This window comes from Enhydra lutris, unplaced genomic scaffold (genome assembly GCF_002288905.1).
Source record: "Enhydra lutris kenyoni isolate GAN:26980312 unplaced genomic scaffold, ASM228890v2 scaffoldscaffold5, whole genome shotgun sequence".
Taxonomy (NCBI): Eukaryota; Metazoa; Chordata; class Mammalia; order Carnivora; family Mustelidae; genus Enhydra; species Enhydra lutris.
In genome coordinates this window covers 15,847,102-15,864,785 of record NW_019154089.1, presented here as the reverse complement: position 1 = coordinate 15,864,785, position 17,684 = coordinate 15,847,102, and the positions used below count along the sequence as shown (strand labels likewise).

General features: G+C 36.3%; 1 protein-coding gene across 4 annotated transcripts in view; it reads left to right on the top strand.

The window, feature by feature from the left end:
* Positions 1-17,684, top strand: part of LOC111141191 (cytoplasmic polyadenylation element binding protein 4) — a 58,563-nt gene that overhangs the window by 21,561 nt on the left and 19,318 nt on the right. For 2 of the 4 annotated variants that reach the window (XM_022493580.1, XM_022493581.1), the window contains exon 3: positions 15,611-15,661. The exons of the other annotated variants lie outside the window; for them this stretch is intronic. In XM_022493580.1, the coding sequence (XP_022349288.1) occupies positions 15,611-15,661 (51 nt within the window). The remainder of the gene's footprint in view (positions 1-15,610; positions 15,662-17,684) is intronic. 4 annotated transcript variants of the gene reach the window in all.

Here is a 17,684-nt window from a genome sequence, read left to right as displayed (position 1 = left end):
ATAGGTGAGTTCATGATCCTAAAATGCCAAATTATAGTTATGCGTATTTTTTTTGTAAACCACAGTGATGAACTTTATATCACTATAGGCTGTCACTACCAAAATGTAGTTTGGCATAAGGGAATACTTCATTTCTGGTCAAATTCTTCTTTTGATTGAGATAGTTATAGATAGGCTGTGCTTGATTTTAACAGTGATTCTATTGTGAGATTTTGTTTAAAGGTGATAACAAAAGCTGAATATCTTAAAAACAATAACTTGTTATCCTTTTAAAATAAGTATATAAAACCTGCCAATCTATTTTGAAAATAAAAACCCCTCCATATGCTCTGCTACCTTAGAAATGGAGGAAATAGAAAATGGACATTTTTTCTGTGAGACTAGTAGAATATAATATGCCTCTCACAAAAAAAAAACTATAAGAATTCAATTAAAAGAATTAATTTTAGAACTGTTTTTAAAAAAAGCCCATCATATGGAGGCAAATTTTACATTTGGGTTTATTTTATATTAAAAATAATTTCATAAAGTATATTACAAATGACCTTATTTACTTTTATCCTTCATTTGCAGTTCCTCATAGAAATGTGATTTGTTATATGCGTTCAAATAATAAAGCCAAGAGTTGATACAGGAACTACATGTCGTATCAATCCTGATACGGCTGTATTATTTATTTAAGTTTAAAATACAAACCGAAAACTGAATTTTGTTCTTCCTTATGGGCAAAAAAACAAAAACAAAAACAAAAATTAAAAAACACTGCCTTCCTATAGTGCAGTTTAAAATTTTATTTTTGCAGTCAACAGACAAAATGCTTAATATGCCTAGGGACCCTCAAATACAGCTTTTGAGTTTCTTTATGAATGTGTTATTGATTCCAACTGGCTTTGAAAACCTTTCATTTTTTTTTTTATCATTTTAATCAATGTGCAAAAGGAGTACCTGCGTTTCATTTCATGATTTATATTACTATTGCTTACTGTTTAAATAGTTTCTCTAAGAATTTTAAGGCTACTATAATTTTCTCCATATATAGGGGATTAGCTCTTTGGGAGGAAAAGTATCCTCCCCCTACCTTATCTCCATGTCCTTTCTCTGATCAGCTGGCATGTCTGTATGTTATTTTTATCCCCGAAATTGTATATTGCCTTCTCCATAACCAATGCCGGTAACAGTCCACAGAAGCTCTTCCCCTGAGACTGATTTCATTTCTTTACTGCACACCCAGTCTCATAAGCTAAGAGCCTAAGCTACAGACAGAGTTGGAATTTTGATATTCCAGGTGGCAGCTTGCTCATTGCACAAAATTATTAGGCTTATCAAGTATTTTCTTCACCTGGACAGAAGAATCTTCTACTATTATAGGTATACCTACTATTACAGGTAGTCAGCTGATCATTTGGGGAATATTGTATCTTACAGTTATTCGTGCCTTTGCTTACCTGTGAAATTGGTACTTACTGTTTAGAAATGGAGCAGCATGAAATAACATGAAAACCACATGCGAGTACATCTGTTTTCAGCCTTCTGAAGTATAGGTTGGACACAGTGAAATAAAGATTCATGAAATGGTATTATATTCAGTGTATAGGAGGAAAGACCTCGGAAAATTAAGGAGCCTTTTTTTTTCTTTTCTGTGTGGGAAGGAAATAAAAGACTATAGACATAAACCAAGAAGTAGCACTTACGGAGTTGAAGCAGCAGGAGACCACACTGGAATAAAGAGGGAAAAAAAAACAGTTCTTGAAAATTATCAGATGTCCGATGGAGTAGAACAATCCGGGATTTCATTATGGTTGGGTTGGGTATTTTAAATCCTATATATGAAAACAATTTCGTATCCAGTTTGCTTCATTTCACTAGAACGCCAAATGAGACAGCAGAATTGAGAGAAAAAAAGGCCATTTGTAAATTGTCAAAACATTATAATTGTTCTTCAGATATTAATTAACTAAATTATGAGTCAGAATGTCATCTTATTTTTCCTCAGAATATTGTGAAATTGGAATCTTTTTCTCTTCATATTGTAATAGGATGTATCTTGCTTTCATTTTTTGGAAGAGGGAACTCAACATATCTACCCTATCCCCCTGAGTTTCAGGCATTTAAATTCTTGATTTGAATGTAAGCAATAATGATTGCATTCAGAAATGGAAGTAGTTTCAAGTGCCAGTCTTTTGCATATCCCATGGTGCCCAAGAAACCTATTGCATATGGAGAGTAAGTAGTGGGAGTATGTTGTACAGTTAGACATTACTGCCGCACTTGTTTCATGCATTCATTTAATACAAATTTATTTTAAGAGCTGGATCTACTCCAAAGATACTATGTATTTAATTTCTGACTGCTGAAGGTATTGTGACCTTGCGTTTTAAAATATTTTTGATATACATTTTTCCTTCTTTACTACACATTAAATTTGGGGGCCCTTCCCCCACTAGTTTTCATTGCTGTGGATTTGTTTGAAACAAATGCTTAAATGAGTAGGCAAGCGATGATTCCATCTGTGCCTCTTTTCTTTGTTGCTAAGCAAAAGAATTTATAATGATCTCTCTAGAAGAAAATCATGAAACTCTGTTGAAAGTTTAGTACACAAAGCCTGTTTCATTTATTCTGTATAAGATTTTTTTTTTTTATGTTACTATAAGAGAATGACCATTGGGATAATTTAAATTCTTTATCTTTACAGTAGGGTGAGGAGAAAGTTCTACTTAAAAAAAATAAGGTAAAAAATAACCAGGAAACCTTAAATTTTCCTTTGAGGAAGAATTTTTAAAATATTTCTATATTCCAGATTGCAGGCACACAATTCTTTGTTTTAAAGAGCAGATGTTGCAGACTGATACAGATGTTTTAGAACATTTATCGCATACCGACTTTATGTAGACCAAGATAGCTCCAAAAACTTTCGATGATAGTTGCTGAAAATAGGACTAACTTTAATATCATTGTCATAGATTTGAATTTTGGAGTAAAAAAAAATATAAAAACAAAAGGAGGTCTTACTAAAAGAAGTTTCATTGCTGTAATATTAAAATGATCTATTTCAATTGGTGGTGAAGGTTATCATTTCTTACAGTATTTAACCTTTTCCTAGTTGAATCAGTTTGCCTCTGGCAATTTGAGAAAAGACTGCTATGCACTACTCTGCACCCCAGTCCTCCATCACCTTTGTACAGGACCAGATGGACATTTTCCTTTAAGGGACATGTAATGGAGCAGGATATAAAGTATCATAAAGAAGAAATGGGTAATGCAAAACAGCTAATTTTACTTGTGATTCTTTTTTTTTTTTTTTTAAGATTTTATTTATTTATTTAACAGAGAGAGATCACAAGTAGGCAGAGAGGCAGGCAGAGAGGGGGAAGCAAGCTTTCTGCTGAGCAGAGAGCCTGATGCAGGGCTTGATCCTAGGACCTCGAGATCATGACCAGAGGGGAAGGCAGAGGCTTAACCCACTGAGCCACCCAGGCACCCCTTACTTGTGATTCTTAATCAAATTCCACCTTCCAAGTAAATTACCATTACTTGAGGTCAGATGTCTTCTGGTGAATTGGGGGATCTTTAAATATTACCCTTCCTAAGAATCCGCCAGGCTCTGAAAGCCCTGCTGGAGCCTTCCTGAACTCGGCTGGTTCCTTCTAGCTGTTTGGATGATACCAAGTAACTCAAAGCCCCATAGCAGGGGAGTAGGAGAGGCCTCCGGAGAGTAGACAATTGCCTTACTTCTAGAAGCTTCATGAGTAATAGAGTAAGGTGCATAACAAAGAAGACAGTTTAAACTCAGCTACAGTGAACTTCTTGCGTGGCTGTTTAGAAATGAAGCGGTTTCTACTCCTTTAGCACGCTCCCTTTTATGACTGCTGAAATGGAACATCCTAAACAGTCTTTCTCTTTTGCTTGGCTTAGTTGTGCGGCAGGATGGGACCTGGGCTTCTGTGTTGAGGTAATTCTTTTGTGAGCAAGGAGAGGACAAAGTAGTGGGGCATGGTTTTCTTTGTATTACGGATGCAGGGTGTATTCTTAATTTTGAATCACCGTCTCCTTTCTGGTTTCCTGCTGGTCAGGATTTGTTGGATTCCTCACAGCTCTGCGTAGGCATAGTATACAAAGGTGCGATTTTGAACAGTGTGATTACACTTTTTCGGATTGGGGATTGTGGTTGTTTTTGGTTTTGTTGTTTTGTTTTGTTTTGTTTTGTTTTAAGTGGGGGAGGGGAGTGCCTGGGAGAACAAAATGTGATATGTGTGTGAACACTGATGTGCTCGTAGCATTGGACTGAAGTCCTCACTCTGGCCTCCGAACTGAAAACAGCTCATTTTATACTAAACACTCCTGTGCGGTGTCCAGGTCCTTCTCTGCCCAAGTTATTGACTTAATATGTACTGGTAAGTAGAAAGTAGTGATCTTTTGCCCTCTCTCCTCCCCACATTTCTGACCCTTGTTTTTATTTGTTCTGAAAGTCATATAAGCAGTTGTCACAAAGGGAGAGTTTGTCTTATGTCATCCGTGATGTGGGTCCATAATTACTAAAGCAGTCCTCTTAATCCTGAACATGGAGCACAAAGAATCTCGTTTTGAGTCCATGAAAATTGAGCGGTCCTCTTAAAACATTGTTAATCCCTGATTTTACCTGGGTGAGAGGTGAGGGTAAAGGGGGTGCGAGGGGGGGTGGTAAGTAAGAGTGAACTTTTTGTGATACTAGAAGGTTCAAGATCCTAAACATTTCTTCTTAAAAGAGGCTTTTAACTTAGTAACTTTTTTCCTTTACAAATTATGTTAAGGCTCACATGTTTTATGGCTGTTGTGACTTAATTTTGTTGGATACTCATTCAGGACAGGGACTGGTAAAGGAAACAACTACATGTGATAACACTTAGAAATAAGAAGGAAATAATAACTTAGAAAGCAAGCAGTAGTCAGGTAACAAATTGACAAGTGCTTTTCCGTAATGTTTTACCCTTTCACAGTGTTTTGTACAACTTAATAAGTAAACGTATTACGATATGGATGGAAATTAATACTATTTTCCATTCAGAAGTGAAATCAGGATGACATTTCAGTAGTAAGGTTTTCAGACTTTGTTAGGAGTTTGTCAGTGTTAAATATTTGTGCCCTCCCTACACCATAAAATTTGTAGAAAGAGACCCAGAGTATTTACAGAGGTCCCTTTTGCTTCTGCTCTGCATCCAATTTAATAATAGAATATGTGCAGCTTTTGGTACTGTCACTTTTCTGTTTTCCCCTTCTGTATTATAAAATTCTATGGAGAGGTGACTTGCTCTCTCATTTTGTGACAGGTACTAAACCAGACCTGTATACTATTATCTACATAATGAAAACTCTTTTGATAATGGAGTAATACAATAGTGAGCTACGTGTGAAGGTCTTAAGACTTTCCTTGATCCTGTTATATAATCTTTGATTGTTATTCACTGACTTTGAGGGAGGGAAGCAGTGCCACCTGATTCATAACTGTCATAAAAATATCCAAGATTCTCTTTGCATTCAGTTTAATAACAGGAAGGACAGAACCATTGCACAATTGTAGCACAAAATTATTTCTTCCTTTATATGCCTGGAATTTCTACCTGAATATTCTATGCAGTTGATTCATTTATCACCTGTGTATGCCTCATACAGTGAATTTCTCTACCCCAGCGTTCCTTATTTTCTCCCCCCTCATGTTACCACTGTCCTTGCTACTAAAGTTAAAAGATGGAAAAGAGCTAAAACTCAGTGAATTTGTTGTTGTTCCGCAGTAAAAATATGCAAAAGGAATACTTTTTAACTAATTTGAACTAGTTACTACTTTTTGCAGTCAAGTATTGAGATAGCCAGGCTGCCTCTGGGCTTCATTATTTTGTCTAATTGGCTGATTCTTTATTCAGTCCCATGCCAGTGCACTCTGTTCTAAAAGCAAGGCTTTGTTTTATTCCGGGTATTACCTGGTAACCAGTCAATTAAGAACATTAGTAGAACTCTGAAGGGAAAGCAGTTCTATAATCTCTTTGGAATCTAGTTGGGCTGGTGCCAGTTGCTATACATTGGGAAAGGGGAGGAATCAACCAATTAGAGGACCCTTTTTTAATTCTCAAGGAACCAACAATAAGTGCAAATCTGAATTCTGAAGAGCAGCCACGATTAATTGAAGTATAAAGAACTTTAAAAAAAAATCTAACTTCTATTGGCTCTAATATTCCAAATAATAAATGCCTGGTATGGTTAATTAAATACAGATATTTAAATTAGCCACGCAGCCTCTTTGTTGTAAGTGATCAGTAGTTATTAGCTTATAACAGACTTTCCCAAATTGTAAGAGGTGAAAAGAAGCATTTAGGATTATGTTTGAACCTGGCTCTGCCATTAGCGGTTAAATGGTCTTGGGTCCATCACTTCTCTCTAGATCTTGGTTTCCTCACCTGGGAATGGAAGGATTGAACTTGTAAATTACTATTAGCAATTCTATACAGTCTCTTGACATGGTATTCCTGAGTGACAAAATTGAAGGTTTTTGTAGTTTAATGACAAAAAGTAGTGTATGAACTTCATTTGAGTTTGGGTGTAGCAGTATTTAATATTGAGTAGTTATAGAAAGGATATACCAGAAATCAGTCAAATGTAGTCAGTTGAATGAGGCTTTGTTTTTAGACAGCATCTTTTCTTTTTGAGATAGGTCTAAAAATATGTTTAAGAAGCAGTTGCTTAAACTTGGCCTCACGGAATGTTTTTGCTCTCAGTCTGTGGACCACAGGCCTCTTCATCCATGGGAATGATTTGATGGGGCCTGTGAATCCATTCTGAGGAAGCATTCCAGTTAGGTGATAGGTATGTCATTTACATATGCAGGATTATCTTTCAAAACCATGTGGATGCTGACATAATGCAATTAAAATACATTTAACAGTGTTGCTAAATTCACAGAAGGCTTGTATTAAGGTTGTTTGTCGTTTTACTTGTAGTAATCACTGGAGTGGGGGTTGGGACCTCAGTTTTAGCATGGTGGGGAGGCTGTCTGAAATATGTTGATTCAAGTCAATCTTAGTAATTACAGAAATTTATGAAACTGCCCTAGAGAACTTATCTAATTGTTCTGCTTTAAACTGCCATTACATTGTAACCCCCCATTACCAACAAGAACATAGTGTAAGAAGGAATTTAGTAGAGGAAATGGTGAGGATGAAGACGGGAGAGGAGGTCACTTACCCTATCTCCACCAAATAGTGTTTTGGAACTTTGTCTCTGACATCTGGAACAATCTATTTGCCCTATGAGGCAGGGCTAGGAGTGTGGGCTGTTTAGGCTGTATCTGGCACGATGCTGGGGTGCAGGGAGAGCCATATGACCAGAGGAATGCACCTTGGAGTTGGCTGTTAGGGACAGACAGTGTTCTTGAAGTCACATGATTTGGAAGTACGTTACGTTTTAGCTTCTGCTTATATTCCAGTTCCACAAATATTTGAGCACACTCTGTGTGCCAGGTAGTAGTAGATCAAAGGACACGTTTGGTGCCAGTCTACATTTTTCTTTCTTGAGATAGACCTGGACATTCTGAATGGGAAGCAGTGTTAACAACCACTTCCAAGTGAAAGAGCACTTACTTCTGATACTATTTCTCTGACTTTTACTTTGCGCCCCTTCTAAGATTTATATAACTTAAATCCACAATAATCTTTTATGTGAGTTTTTTTATCTCCATCCTACAGCTGGAGAAATTGAAGTTCAGAGAGACACAACAGCTTCTGTAGTCACTCAACTAACAGGTAGCTAGAGGATCAAGAGAGGAACACACAGCTTCTGACTCCTGGTTCATTCACTTGGATGTTTATTGGGTAGGGTTAAAGAACTAAAAGATTTATTTAATTTTTTTTTATTTTTTAATTTTTTTAGTATGCTTTAGACAGAGAGTAGGCATTCAAGTTTCCTAATTTCTACTTAGGAAACTGGGTATAGAATTTAAGATCTGTGTATTATCATAGTCTGTAAAAGATTCAGCTCTCTCTCACATCTGCTGGTTTCTTATTGAAGGGTACATTATTGGGGGTGGGGCAGAAGAACAGTGTATTTGAGTCACTTGGAGAATACCCATGCTTAAGTCTCATGACAGACCTGGTGAATCAGAATCAGGGAAAAGAATAAGCTGTTCCTTCAGTGATTCTCTTTTGACCTCCACCCCCATCTTCACTCCCTTTGTGAACCACTTTGATATAAAGCCATGGGAGGCCATTCATACAGCAAATACATATCAAGAATCAACCACGAGCCAGGCACTAGTTTAGGCTGTTGGGATATATCAGGGAATAAAAACAAAGACTCTTGGCCTCATGCACCTTATCCTTCAAATAATTAGCAGGTATCTTTGAATGGCTTGTTTATTATTTAGTTTTGAAGGCTAATAAATAAGAGGAAGACTCTGTGCCTCGGATATAGACAGGAGAAAATAGAAACTAGGCCTTCTGAGAAATAACAAAAGGTGAAATTACAACAGGTATGAAATTCAAGCACATTCTTCATTAAGGTTCAGTAAAGTCACCAGAATTTATCTTAAATAAGTGATTAGAGTTGATGATAGGTATGTATGCAGAAAGCCAACTAGTGACTTTACTGATTGCTTTTTGGGGGTTGGACTACAGTAACCAGTTTTAAGAGCAATTTATCACTCTCTCTCAAGTTCTCAATCTTTTGCAAGCGTCTTGGCTTAGGTCCCTAGAGATTTTCTAAGTTTGTCTTGATCTTTTATGTTCATGTCAGTACAGAGAGCCATTTCTCAAAATCATTTTTACCTTGGGGCCAGATCTACAACTCTTTCTTTATGTTTATTCACTGATTCTTTTCAGATGTGTCTCTTGTAACACATGCCTTTTTTTTAATCAACCTTTTTTGCAAGGTAGGAGAATTTTAACTTACTGCCTTGACTTTTTTCTAGATTACTTAAAAGTTTTCTACTACCGTTGGTCTGTTTTCCCACTTTTCTTTCCATTATATTACCCCCTTTTTGTTTTTTTTTTTAACTGGCTTTTGTTAATTTAAATTTGGACAGAAAGTATGCCTCGTTTTTTAAGCTTAAAAAATCGCCATTAATCACTGGTATCATCACATCCTCTTAAGGCAAGTTATCTTGTTGCTCTGTCCTCTAAATGTAGCACCCAGAGTCAGAAGGCCTCTGGCAGGGATAAAAATAGCCTTCCTGCTTGCTGGCTTGTTGTTGGTTTACTGGCAGTAGGAAATCTTTTGAATTCCTTAATTGGGTCGTCTCTTCTCTTCGCTGGTTTCTCTGTAGACATTCCCTTCTGCCTAACATTCTTGGATGCTTTGAATCTTGCAACTTTGTACCTGCCCTGAGTTACAGTCAAAGCCATCCTTCTATAATCTATAGAAACTTACCCGTTGACTTTCCTTATCTTATGGATAAATGTTATTTATTTATTTATTTTGCCACTATTATAGTTTCTTATCACAATTGAAAAAGTAAATTTGAGCCATTGGTACAAAAGGAAGACCTCCTTAGTTGTTTTTTTTCTTTTTTTTTTTTTTAAAGGAACATTTTTCAGTTGAATTTTCAGTTTTCATTTCCTAAATACTTTTGCTTCTTTGCCAGTTTGGCTATTATAAAAGTAAGGAGTTCGATTTTTTTTTTTCCTCTTGCTTCCCCCAAAGAAGAATTACATGCATTTGTAAAGAACAGTAGCAAACTCTGATTTTTCTGAAGCTGAAAAATCCCCCAGATGGCCACTCCCTTCTCCCAAGTTTTCATTTTGGATCTTATTTGGCTAAAATGAATCCTTCCTCTTTCTTTCACAAGTGGAAAATCATTGGTTATCTCTGGCTTATATTCTGAGAGGGGAAAAGCTTTAATATTAATAACACACCTCTTCCATGCCAGGGGAATTTTCTGAGCATTCTGCAAAAATGGTCTCATGAATTTCTCAACAGCCTTGGGAAGTAAATAGAAATACTTGTTTTACTGAGGTTCATAGAAACTAAGTAATTTGACCTGGCTCACAAGATGGGATTGGTCTGACTCTCTACCCTTTCCATGGCAGAGAGACCACCAGTTGCTGGCTTTGCTTAATTTATTCATTCAACAGCTATTTGTTGAGCATCTTTGCTCCAAGCTCTGGGACGCAAAGCCCAAAATTTATCGTTAAAGATTTTGTTGCCTTAGAAAAAGAGAGAGTTTAGAAATAGATAACTTAAATATAGTGTAGTAGGTATAAAAGGTGTTCTGTGGAGTACATGAGGTCATCTGAACCAGAGAATAGGTGGTTTGGGGCTGGGAGGACTTCCCATAGGATGTGAAGCGAGAGATAGATGGTACCTGGGCAAAAGGATGGTGGCCTGAGTGGTGAAACATTGGGAAGAGAGAGAGGAGGGCATTCCAGACAGAGGGAGGAACCCAGAAGTAAAAATTAATGGACAAGAGTTCTGAATGTCTGGAGCACCTAACGTGGGAAGGGAAATGGCGGTGTGGAGAGATGAACCTGGAGAGATAGGCAAGTGGAGCCAAGAATTTTTAATAAGCCCTGGTTTTTAAAAAACTGAAAGCCAAGCTTTCTGAGAGAGCAGTTTTATTTAGCTTAAAATGTATATGTCTTTGTGATTTAAATGGCCCTTTGAGTGGATGAGAGGCAAGATTCTCCATCTGATGTCAGTCCCAGCCAGCTCCTCCTTTGTTTGTGATTTTGCATGGAAACATCTTTACTGGAAGTTGGTTGTATCACAGATCGGTAAAGTAAGGTACTGATTTTGATTTGGGGAGTTATTTTTAGGTCAATAGAATAAATTGTTAAAAATAATTATCTTTATATCATTAAGTGATAGAATATATTGAACATATTTTATTAGTTCATATTGATATGTGTTCTGCATCTGTAGATGTATAAACCTGGTGTTCAGAAACTGAATTTATTACACATTTCTTGAGCCTTGCTCTGCATCGTCTGGGTCCCCACAGCGCCATCTTGCTGCAAGTCTCAGGCAGTGTTGGTAAAAACAGCAGATGGAGAAAGGCACGTGGAACAGCACCTCCTTTAAACAATTATTTGTGGCGGTATAGGTTCAACATACTTAAATGCGAACTAAGGAAAATAAGCAGGAGCAGAAGCAGGAGGAACATTCTAGCTAAACAACAACAAATGTGTGTTTATGCTTATGTATGTATTTGTGTGGTGTGTGTAAATCTTGGCTCTACCTTAAAAATGGGCCTAAGCCCATATTTATACTTCTCCGTTAGAAATTTTTAATGGTGTCCACTGAAAACCCTTCCCTTTTCTTTGGAGTATCCAGGTTTTTATAGTGTAAGTCAATCAAAAAAACTAACTTAGAATTTCACATTACTTGTCACTTTATAGGACTGCATGCTGTATTTTGGGTAACTTTGCAGTTATTCTGTATTATTATTCCTTAGCCTACACATATCACCAACAATGCTAGTATGACAGAAAAAGAGAAGGTCATACCATGAAATCTAATAGCTCTGTAGAACATTTGATATTTTTTGGTTTTTATATATTTGAAAAAGCATTTATTATATCAATTCCTGCTGAATCATCAGTAGCCATAATATCTGGGTTACATTTTAGAAAATAACTTTTTCTCTAATTTTGACAAGAATACATACATTTATATACTCTAATGTATCAGAATATTTCCTTCTGGTCCTTTCTCCTTTTATCTCCTTGACTGTTATGTTAGTTTCAGTCTTTAGAGAATTAGGATAGTACATAGTGTTCTTTTGGGCACTTACTCACCTGAGCAGTTCTTAGCCTGGTTGGTAAATATTGGTTCTCCAACTTGCAGATGCCTGGCATAGAATTGCCTAGTTGAAGTGCGAATCTTTTCTGGGCTGTAGAACTACCCCAGAGTGTAGTTCCCCAGAGTCCCACTGTATCAGTTGCCTATATTTGGCTAGGTTGAGTCATATCACCAAATATAGCCTATGCCTTCTGCATGATGTATGCCAGGCTTCTGGCTCCAAATGCCACTGCTGGCCTCCAGAGACTCCTACTTTCCTGTCATAAGATTAGGACTGCTGACCAGGCAGTATTTCTTCATATTTATAACACAATCAATACCAAGAGCCTTCAAAGGTTGAATTTTATCCAACAAATAGGGTTCACTTGCCTGAAATCCCAAAGCCCTCCTTCTCCCTTGAGAAATGCAGTTCTAGATGTACCAAAACCCGGGTTATATTTATAGATAGTTGAGTTATCAAAAAAACAAACAAAACCCACAAACACTGGATTATATTCAGCTTCAGATAGTTGTTTATTTTTATTTTACTTCATTTTATTCATTTGTGAAATGCTGGTATTTTAAGTTCAGTGGGATGAACTCATTGGGTGCTTACCTGGTACTTAAGCAGGAAACTCAAGGTACCTAGGTAAAGAAAGCTCTAATTCTTAAAGGGGGCTATTATAGTAGAAGAAAGAAAAAATTAATAGCTATAATGATTTACCTAAGAAGGTTGACTCTTGCAACATAGCTAGAAAGAAAAGTTGGTGAATTAATCTAAAAAGGGAGTTGCCTTCTTGGGAAAGTTGCCCTGGAAAGAGGTGAATCTGAAGGGAGGAAAAAAAAAGATTTGAAAAATACCCTCCAATGGGAACAAAGGAAGAGCTCACTGTCTCAGACAAGAGAGGGGACTGTCAGTGATCTAGCTGTGGGATAGAAGATGCAGAAATGCCTATTTTAAACTGGCATCTGTAGAACAGAGAGGATCTTAGAGCAGAAATGAAGGGTGTACAAGCAGAATGAAAAGGTGTACAGGAGAATGAAAGGAAAGCTTGAAAGTCCCGCTACGCTTATGAGAGTTTATGGAAGATTTCCAGAAAGGAAGTGATACGGGTTATCCATAATAGATGTTATGAATGGATGACTCAAGATATTTTAATTATAGATAAAAATTTACAGAAAGAACTGGCAGGTTAAGAAAGCATTATGAAGTTAAAAGGTTTTTTAAAAATGTCATTGCTTATATTTTAAAAAAATTGAAATAGAAAGTATTACTGATCGGTCAACAAAATGTCACAGGTGTATTTGTTACTCAGAAGCCAAAATTGATTCCACCCTGACAAGACTCAAATAACAAGACCAGAGTAGAAAATTAAAAACAAGTATCACTTTCAGAGTTAAACTATGAACTTTGCCAGTGATTCTTCAGTGCCCGGTTGTCTTACCTGAAGGGTAGAATTACTGCATTCAGAAGCCTGAAGAGCAGAAAAAGTATCAAAGGTCACCTACCTTGGCAATAGAGGGTGGGCTCTTAAGGAGCTGTGCATTGAGGCAAATTCTGAGAACTGAATTAAGGGACATTTTTGTGCCTGTCAAGTTGAAATATTCTTCTTATCTCTCTCTCCTTAAAACAGATAACCCAAAAGGTGAGTTTCTGATAAGGTGGAACTTGGTTTGTTTAAACTGGGCCAGCCGGTTTGGTAATTTGTCTTTTGTATTCTCATTGTTGATTATCCCTTCTTGGCATCAAATGAGTAGCATTTAGTTCATATGGAACAGTTCTGGTTTCAGTTGAAATGTTAGCATTAAAGAAATTTGAACTTCTTCTTCGAAATAAAATATTTCCTCTTGAACTTTGTTTAATATAGTTAAATATTTTTGTTTGTGTGTTGACCTACATCAACTTAAAAAAATGTTTTATGGTAAATAAAAATGATATGTGTGATGCTTTTGTTAGTTTATTTACTAGAGGGTTTTTACAGCTATAAAATGTACACATGTTCCGTTCCAGAAAATCAGCTGCTGCTTTGAGTTAACTGATTCCGAAACACTACTCACCCCCTCCAAACTTTTGTTAACAGTTAAGGTCATGTTCTTTTTCCAGTATCTCCAGTGTGTTCTTTTAAAAAAAAAAAATGTGCTTGTGACAGGTCATATGCTCCAAATTTATAGTTAAAAGCAGTTTCAGATGGACTTCACTGGATTTGGATACTTGGCTTTGTATATTAGCCTTCAGTAACTGAGCCAATTTTTAGGAAGGAATTGAAATATCAAAATTAATTTTTGCTGCCTCCTTCCCCATCTCCACTCGATCTTCACTCTAAATAGGAACAAGCTGAAATTGAAGTAAACTGTTTAACAACTTAATAACCCTTGTATTTGATTTTAAATTGTAGGAAAATTATTAAGTTCAGATTTTATTTCATATTAGACTCCCAAGCTTTGGATATGGGTTAATTAAAGCTATTAGCAATAGAGGACAAGTTTTTTCCTTGATGGTATGAGTTCATTCCTTTAGAGACCATTTCAAAGAAACAGAATTTTGAGAAGTTGAAGGATAGTTAAGGCCTAAAGTTCCTTTCTAAAAGGTTGTAAATATATGGCTGGTGGATTGATAGGACCACGTATTAGCTCTGCTTCCCATAGTGTTGTTCAGTGAAACTAGATAGAACCTTCCTGGCCTCTTAAGGCTGCTTCCCCACTTTTTCCATAGCTTTGGAGAGTCTGCTGTGATTCTGTGGGATTAGAGTTTAAGCTCCTGTTTTCCTAGTGGAATGTTTGTAATTGTGAATCAATTCTAAATTCTCATAATACTTGATTTATAGAGTGCTGACTTTGGTAGATAATTAACAATTACATTCTCCTATTCATTCTCTAAATGAGCAAGACTTATAGAGGGTTTTCCATCATTTTTATGAAGGTGGATGTAGATATAGAATATGGAGACTCAAAAGTTGCCCTAATGATTTTTTTATAACTTACAGCATAGAACTAGGCATATGGTATGGTACTCAGAAGTAGGTATATGGTGTATGGTCTGGATACCTCAACTCAGTATGTAGAAAATCTTCCAGAACAGCAATGTAATTCCTGTTAAAGGGAGAGATCCCAGTGCAATTTCCCCCCTTTATTTGAGGCTACCAATTTGGAAAGATGTTGCATCTTCCAAAAATTTTAGTACTGTCACAGATTCTTTTTTGATGGACATCTTGGGTGTCCATTTTAGGTTCAAAACTAAATTTTGAACCACTTCAAAATTAGAAGGAAACTAACCCAGCATTTTGTGAGTACCTGCTGTGCTCTGGGTGTTGTGCTATGTGCTTTGATATTTTCTGTCACATGTAAGTACAATAATATGTTTTTCTTTACTCTCTGTACTCTTCCTCCAAAATGAGAATTTAAACCCATTAGTGTGTCTGTACATGTAGGCATAAGTCTGGCACTTTTGTTATGAATTATATAGAGAAATCTTCCTGCTAATTATGTACTTTTAAAAAACAAAGAAACCACACATGAAAACATTTTCACATTTATGGGGCAGAAAAAACTATTATTATGAGTTTCTATTAGAATATAATGTTATAAAGAAAATTACTTTGTATGGGAATTTGGAAATTAGAGACCAAATAGTTAAATATGAGGGATATTTTATTTTCCCACTTTCAAACTTACCCTTTTTGGATGTTTGTGAACATGCTGATTGATATGTCCTCTGACTCATTGTGTTCATCAGCACAACAAAGTTTTATCCCATAATAAAGCTTTTTATAAATACCTTACCTTAATTAAAGCTATTAATTCAGCTTTGTTACTGAATACATTTAAACCATCTATGAAAAAAATAAATTTAGTAACGGCCTTCTTTTACCTTCAGGTCGTCTAAACTATTCATATCCAGGATCCGATAGCTCTCTGCTTATTAATGGTAAGTGATAATTGATTTACCCTAGTGAAGTGCACAGAAATGAAACAAGTTAGTTCTAGATGAGAAAATATAATAGGTATGCTTTGATAAGTGGAAAAATGATATTAGTTTGTTCTGTAATGATAATTGTAAGTTGCTATTAATTTATTAGCTGTATAATGAATAATTATTTTCCTCCAAATTGTGGCAGTAACTTTTTTAAACGTTGAGAACTAACTTATTCTCTGTCTTGAAATTGATGACAGAATAAATGAGAATCCCTAATGATACATGAAGAATGGTTTAATCTACCATTAGATTCTGTAGAGTGACCTTTGAAATGTCAACATGAAAACCATTTCCATGTAGTTAGAAAAATGTTCCAGGAGAAAGGGAGGGTAATCAGAGATCTGAAACCAGAAAATGCAGCCTGAGACCACAGGTCTTGACATTGTAGAGGACAAGGTCATTCACTATTTGCTGTCTAATGAGAACAAGAAAAATGAAGTTTTACTGACCTTCACAGTGCCCTTGGTAAATTCTCCTTTCTGGTTCTAAATATTGCCAGTGGGCTGTTGAGTTCTCTTTTATGTGCATATGCTGCAGCAGATTAAATTTAACAAGGAAGGGACATCTCCTCCTAGAAGGAATTGAGTCAAAAAGTGTCTGTTTTGTACTACTCTAGTTTAATTAGGTGAAATACCAAAGTCTTATTTACTTCTTTTCTACTCATTCACTATTGAATATGGATTTTTTTTTTTAAAGATTTTATTTATTTGACAGACAGAGATCACAAGTAGGCAGAAAGGCAGGCAGAGAGAGAGGGGAAAGCAGGCTCCCCGCTGAGCAGAGAGCCCGATGCAGAGCCCGATGCGGGGCTCGATGCGGGGCTCGATCCCAGGATCCTGAGATCATGACCTGAGCCGAAGGCAGAGTCTTAAACCACTGAGCCACCCAAGCGCCCCTGAATATGGATTTTAATTGTGCTCACAGTGCCTTCCATCTGTCAAAGCTCATTGTAAGTCCCACCATCTCGAAGACATGTTCTTGGCTAAATAGCTGTATTCTCATTATTCAAAAGATAAAACAAAACCAAAAAAACAACAAAACCCCAAAACAAAACAAAAAAAAGAACAACAAATTTTGTACTTCTTGTCTATGGTATATTGTGAATGGAGGATTAAAAATTATTTTTAGGAAAAAATTATTTTATGACTGGATCTACTTTTGGTTAATATTTGACATCAGTATTCTGTAGAACATAAGATTGTCGAACCAGTAAAAGTTTAAAGGAAATTTGATTTATGAGAGTTGCCATGGGTGCATTAGATCCTCTGAAGACTGTACGATTTATGAAAGTCTCACTTATTCATCAGACTTTGGCCTTTTCATGCTACAGCTACCAGAAATAATACCAAAATATAATATTTCAGTATAAGTGTGGGTAGACCGAAAACCAACCCAGTGGTGATAATGGCATCAAGATAAGCGGGAATAATATAAGGGTTGCCATTCTAGCAAGACTTTAGCTTTTCCTGTGGAACGAGTTTCTGAGTCTGCATGCTGGAAATGGCAGTGAACCCAGGATTTGAGATGCTGATGTGCGATCATGGGCAAAGTGGTCAACTCTTCTTTGTCTCAATTTCCTCATGCAGTTGCTAAATTAGATCCGTTCCCTCTGGAGTCCATCTTTGTTGAGGTGAGACTCTCTGAACTCTCTAATGGGTTTTCCTTAAAGCTAAATTCATTTCATTTTTTGAGAGTCTATTATTGTGAGATTGCCTCTTCTGCCCCTGCCATTAATATCCTTTCTTTTATGAATAGATTATTTTTTGTAACCCTTTCTTGGCAAAGAAAAATAAAGGTAAAAAATAATTATTTTTTGAAATTTTATTAGTCCATAGACTCTAGAAAGGGACTGGGTGGTTTTTGCTGTCGTGCACGTGGAAACTGTGTTTATTAGAAAGGTATACTGGCTGAGTTTAAAAATTGTCTCAAACTGAAAGGAAGATAAAGAACAAAGAGTCGTCAAAGAGAGAGAACT